General features: G+C 38.9%; 1 protein-coding gene across 1 annotated transcript; it reads right to left on the reverse strand.

Moving 5' to 3' along the window:
* Positions 1-762: 762 nt before the first annotated feature.
* On the reverse strand, positions 763-5,023 carry arv1 (ARV1 fatty acid homeostasis modulator). The gene is made up of 5 exons (XM_085383009.1): positions 4,889-5,023; positions 4,378-4,497; positions 3,298-3,451; positions 2,541-2,765; positions 763-2,082 (listed from the first exon to the last, which is right to left on the reverse strand). The coding sequence occupies exons 1-5, from the start codon at positions 4,982-4,984 to the stop codon at positions 1,958-1,960; spliced, it is 720 nt and encodes a 239-aa protein (XP_085239135.1). The 5' UTR covers positions 4,985-5,023; the 3' UTR covers positions 763-1,957.
* Between the last annotated feature and the right edge of the window lie 1,386 nt (positions 5,024-6,409).

Below are 6,409 nucleotides of genomic sequence, written 5' to 3' on the forward strand. Positions count from 1 at the left end.
CCTGGCCAGTGCATTTAAACCCAGAATAATTACGCATTTTAAATCTCTGCATTCATCATGTGAATTTTGCGCAAGAACTAAATAACTGTTTGAGAGGCAAAGAGAGAAAATACGTCCTCAGTACTTTGAAATAGCTGGAAATGAACAATTATTAATTTATAGGCGCTGAACTGAATTTTAAGACAAAAAGAAGAAACAATTCCCCTTGTGAGGTCAGCACAGGGGTTTGTGCCTTAATACTGACAAACAATAAAAGTTCAAGTTACAAAAAGCTGCTGAATTTTTTAAGTGGAAGAATAAGTTTTATGGCTTGCTGTGGCAAACATCCCATCCACTGTGAATGAAACTCGAATTTTTTTTACTAGTATCCAAAATGTTAAAGTTTAAAATGCACAGTCCAAAAACCCTGTGGCTATATCCATCTTCTATCTACAGTCTATGATACAGCTAAGAGTTCAGACTCTATTGTGTCTCCTCTTCTGCTTTCAGTAAAGTAACACAAACAGCACTAAAACAAAAAGGAGAGAAAAGCTATTTTGCAGCTACTAAACTGATTCTATTTGTTTGTGGTAATTGTATCTTTAGACCTTACATCATTGAATATCTGTCACATTATCTGTGACTTTGATAAGGCGGCATCATTCATCTCACACTCACAGATGTATCTCTAAAGAATGCCCGATTGCTTTTCCCAGGTTCAGATCCATGTTTACGCACTGTAGGCAAGTGTGGTGAATAAAGTCCACTCAGTTCACAGGTGCTCCGTCTCATTTCAGAGTTTGTTTTATTGATTTAACAACAGAACACACAGAATGTGTCTGGAATGTGTCTGTGTTTATTTCCAGACACATTCCAGCGACAGTAGGCGGAGGTTTTGTGGAGCGTTCCAACTGCAGCTGGTCGACATGTTTTTATCATCATTTCACATCACACGTGTGATAGCAGCGATCTCCTGCAGCTTGATCTCTGAGGATTTCACATTCTGTGCGTTGAAGCCACATGATTCAAACATCGTGCATTTAAATTTAATGACACATATTTTAAAATGCAATTTCACCGGCTCTGTCCTCACAAAAGTGTAAGATTCGCTTCTAGTATTGTTTCTAAATGATTACTTGGGGACATTGGAGTGTTGATCAGATCACTCACATCATAGTAGGCTCTGAACACATGAAAGACATTTTCAATATTGTTATTTAAAAAACACCATTAAAAATCTTTGCTATACTAGTCAATTATGACAAAAATCCCAATAATGTCATCAAAACAAAATACTGGATCTTGGTTGGAACTACATGAGCAGTTCTCTCATCAGCAACGCTGCAATAAATACCTGCAAAGTCACCCTGTTCCTGTACACTCCCATATGTGTGTTTAGGTTAATTTTGGCAAACAGTTCACCAATTAGCTCAGGAATGTGAGGACTGCTGCGTGCCCAAACTGAGAAGTAGCTGTTGTCAAATTACAACCTCGGGGTCTGTGTTTGTGTCATTCCTCAAGAGTGGCTCAGGAACTGGAGCATGTTTAACAGGAGCTTGGATCAGGAGATGTCTGAGTGACATTCGTCTCCCTCTGTGACTTTTTTTGCACAACGTACCCCAGGTTATCCATATTAAAACCAAATGAAAACATTTCTCCTGTATGAAAATGTCTCTTTGCCTCTACGGAGAGCACAAATTCTCAGTCTGTCATGTTGTATCACATAAACTCAACACGGATCTGGCCTTTTTTTGACATGCAGTGTCAGTCAGGTTTCTAGCACACAGGAGGAGATGTGTTTCATACCTTTAAATAAACACAAAACACATGGCTGGCATTACTAGCCAGCAAAAGCAAAACAGTTGAAAGGAACTTGAAGAATTCAGCTTTGAACATTTCCCCTCTTAAATCCCATGTGTAGAAAGTCCATGATGTTGGTCACTCATTCCTCCCTGAGACAGGTGACACTTCCATCTCATTAAAATGTCAACATGTCCTGGATGCTCCACGAAAGCTTCTTACAAGCCTGAGCCACGCAGGTCTCCGACAGCAGGCCAACACAAACGGCCATCAGCGACAGACGTCTCCTGCTGTTCAGGATCACTGGAGAGGAGATCAAATTATTAATGCACACCCTTTTTACATGCTTGCTGTGTTATTGGAGTAATCTGGAGTAACACAGAGAATGTGCAAACCAAAATAGTGTGAACTTAAATGGTGAGAAGCTGAGAAGGCACCTGTTATGTAAAGAAAGGAAAAACGGCCACACAAGCTGGACGTGATGCGAAATTAAGCAGTAAGAAAGGTGAATTCGATACTTTGTTCACTGCTCAGAGGCTCGCCGCCAAACACGCAGATTTTTGTTTCCACAGATGCTGAAGAAATAATGACATGAAAACCAGAAACATGGACCTAAACCTTTGTGTTATATAATACGTTTATCTTCAAGTGCTGGGTCCTCTGAAGTCAGGATCACAGCAGCAGGGAGTAAGCTGCCAACTGCTGATGCAGAAGCAAAGAGGGCAGAAGCAAAGCTATTTGATCAGCAGTGGATCTCTTACCTCTGATCGCCTGTGAATTTGAGGTGAGCACAAATAGTTTGATGAGGCCCAGGCAGAGCGGGGAGTAATCGTGCTCCCAGATGACAGCGGGGATGAGGAGGACTTTGCCGTAGCACGATAACAGCAGGGCTCTGAGGAGCAGGCAGAGCTCCATGGTCTCACCCTGCAGGCAGCAGACCACCACCCAAAGGAAACACAGCACTCCGCCACAGAACGCTGACAGCTCTGAAGGTCCAACAGAGACACATATATAAGCCAGATCATGTAGCTTATATACTGAAGATACATGAAACAGGAGTCAGTATGAGAAGATGGAACCTGGGTACTCAGGTCAGCCACAATCAATTGGGACAAGTAGGTTACCCATGTGACACAAAAATATTTTCCAGTAAATAATATAATTTTATATGAATTAATGCTGATGACACTAAGTTGGTGTCAGTGATGAATTTCACACAGCTTTTGGTTGTAATCATAGATGTGTATCCTCATATCTGGAAGTTTTCCATATAACATTAAGTGCTTATAAGCTTATAAAAGTCAAAGAATAATTCTCTTTGCAGTTTTGGAAAATAATAGGCAATCTAAAGATGTCATATCGGGCTCTGTGACATTATGACGACTATTATTATTTAAGTAATAATTTAATACTTTACTCAACTTCCAGACACCGTTAACCCTCACGTGCTCCTATTTCATTGATGTTTCCTTTGCTCTGTGATAACACACTGATAGAAACTGTGTCTTATCATCTTACCAAGAGCAGCCAATCCAAACATGCCGTAGAATTCCCATTCCTTTGTGTATCTGATTATATCAGCAGGGTCACTGCTCTGCTCGGAGCCATGGAGCATGGACCACCTGAGGTAGGCTTCACACAGCAGGGAAAACACACACAGCTTCCAGTGGATCTGCAGAGGTAAAGATTAACATGTAGAAACACGTGCATGCTGGTCAGAAGTCATGATAGCACCTGCACAAACGAATACGTGTAAGCCAGGACACACAAAGCACAAATCTTTAAAGTTATCACTCGTGCAATAAAGATAAAGGTGTCATTTCATCTGAAACTATCACATTTTAAGAATTTTTTTTTGCTCAACCATCTCTTGATTTGCCTAGAATTGTTTTTAAATGTGTATGTGTGTGTGTGTGTGTGTATGTGCAGTTCCTTTTTTACAGGCCCGTTCACCTACTTTTAAGCCTTTTCCCCCACCTTGTAATCTAAGGCAATACTTGAACATGTATATCCATTAGACTATTAAAGATACAAGTCACTGGTCTCTCTTACCATCAAAATGAATCAGGATCTGTAATTTAGGACAAATACCTAAAAAGCCAGACTATTAACTAGTTAAAATGTGAAAACAAACAAAAAATAAATAAAACGGAAGCCTTCCATTAAAGTTCCACATTTGAACAAACACTAATAAAAAAACTTCAAACTACAAAAGACAGCAAGTGATAATTTATTAGACTCTTCTAAGTCTTGAAATGGTAGATACAGCAGGTCTTGACAATGAAAAATCTGAGGTATTGTGAAATTAAATTATATACCATAAAGAAATTGTCACTACTTGTTTTTTGCAATGTGAAGGGTTTTTTTTTTACCTGTAAAATGAAAATGCTTGATTTTTTTTCAATTATTAACCAACATTGAGACATTTTAATGTGTCTGTAATCTGTTTGTTTGTGGTAAGAGAGGCCACTGAATAATATTTTATATATGAAGCTAAAGTTTCCCAAACTTTAGATCATAAAGTTAATATGCAGATTAAAGATGGTCAACCAGAATGTCCATATTGTTTTGCGATGGAATGACCCATAATTTGCTTACATTTAGTCTTGTGTTGAACAAAATGTGCCTGAAAGCCTGTGTCTTGCACAAAATGGCATCGATGAGGATGATGACTGGGTCATATTCAATGTACTTGTCCACTGGCTTCTGGCAGGACTCCTGGAGAAACACACACGCAGAGTTTATGTCAAAGCCCTGCTATAATGTCTCTCTTTATATCACCTCCCAGATCTACTTTAAGAAGCACGCAGTCCATGTTTAGAAGCTGGCTCCAACTAAGGCGTGATGGTGATCGCTGTAATTAACATCTAAGACACGAAGTCCAAAGTTTGCTTGTTTACTTGCTATTCAGCAAAAAGGCCAGAGATCAGTGCACCTGAGAGCAAGACCTCAAAAAGAAAAAAGCAGTCACCATTTCGCTCATAAACCATTTAGCAGACAAGTTATTTCACTACAAATGTGTCTAGTTGCAACAGGAAAAGGTAGGAAGCTGTATGATATCTGGTAGGTAGCATCCTCATCGCACAAACGGTGTGACTTTCCAACGCACACATATTGTTATCTTCAGGATCCCGTTGCTGTAATCCCTGTGGAGTTCCGCTGCTTTTTCGTTACATTCAATACATCTAAAATCATCTTTTCCCATCTTTCATCTCTACACAGCTACGAGTAGCATGCTAGTACCCGGAAGTAAACCGGTAATAATAATGATTCTCAATATTTCAGTGGAACTCCTTCAAAATAAAAGTATGTCTTTGCCAGGTTCTGAAGGAGTGTCAAGCGCCACTGAAATACTGCTAAATGACCTTGCAAAAACAGGAAAGAAAAATAGGAATTGTGAACAAGTAAACCTGATAATAAAAAAGCATCAATGGACACAAACCTATTAATATTATTTGATAGATTGGTAAAATATATTTGATTAAGATGTCTCGAGATAAATAAGTGTGGTTTTAACAATGTATGTTTTTTCACATTTACTCCGTATGCTGTCTTTACATGAGCATTGCAGTTTGAGATCACAGTGGAAAGGCTCAAAACCTTCAAAGATTGTCAAACTTAAAAGAAGACCATTGTTTATGATTCAAACAACTTTTCTAGATTTAAAAATAATTACATTTCCCCCTGTTTAGTAATGCTGGATAAACATGAAAAGTTAGTATTGCATCAACTGAACTCTAGCTGTCTTCAACACTTTGCATCCAACTCATTTGGTGCCCCAACCTATATATACAACACTGCTTTTCCAAGTTAAAGTGCAGCTGACAGTGTGTGTTGGAGTGAACCTGTTTTCACGCATGCAATATATGTTTGTTTTTGTGTTTTCTGTTTTACAGAATATGATTTTACTCTGTCCAGAGGTTGAATGTATATGGGTATATTCACTGCAGATACTTTTAAAAGAATATACAAAGAATTTAAGCTCTTTTCTCAATATTTTATGTTGATCAAGCATTTTATGTGGATGTGGACAGGACTAAAAATTAATACATCAGCTGGACAGCTCAGACTAAGCAGTTTGGAGAAAGATTTAGAGAGGCAAGGCACAGCTTGGACTAGACAGGAGAAGAAAAAGCTGTTTTCTCAACATAACTGACCAAATGTAAAATTAGCTCTACCAACCCTCTACCCCTATTTAAGTACTTAAATGCACTACTACTGTGCAGCTGCCCTATGAATAGCTTTTATTCTGATTTGTTTCATTGCACTTTGAGACAGAAGAGAACATTATACTATTGCCTACGATGTCAGAATTGGTTTATGAAGACAGACTGCATACTCATACTGTTGCGAGTTGCGACTAACCTCAAACCACAGATTCAGCCCATCACAATGTCATACGATTACCAGTTATTGCATAAAGCTGTGGATCATGTGAAAAGACTGACGTCTTCATTTCATGCGACATTGCTGTCTGAAATAGTAGAAGTTGAGAGCTATATACGTGACACTAGACCACAAGGGAGTCTGATGGGGTGTAAATTCCTCATACAAGCTAAACTGGATTGGGAAGACAGGATTCCACCCTTTACAAAGGCATGGCATGCAGGTCAACTGGTCAAGAAGTGGA

Source organism: Rhamphochromis longiceps, linkage group LG15 (assembly GCF_057381845.1).
Source record: "Rhamphochromis longiceps isolate RC_006_pf linkage group LG15, R_longiceps_female_GT1.1, whole genome shotgun sequence".
Classification (NCBI taxonomy): domain Eukaryota; kingdom Metazoa; phylum Chordata; class Actinopteri; order Cichliformes; family Cichlidae; genus Rhamphochromis; species Rhamphochromis longiceps.

Bases quoted from the DNA above. Each gene is read 5' to 3' on its own strand.
- arv1 (XM_085383009.1), bottom strand. From the start codon at position 4,984: ATGGGAAAAGATGATTTTAGATGTATTGAATGTAACGAAAAAGCAGCG. The intron at 3,452-4,377 runs GTAAGCAAATTA...TTACCTCTGCAG, and splicing joins TGTTCAACACAAGACTAAAT to ATCCACTGGAAGCTGTGTGT. The intron at 2,083-2,540 runs GTAAGAGATCCA...TCTCCTCTCCAG, and splicing joins AAATTCACAGGCGATCAGAG to TGATCCTGAACAGCAGGAGA.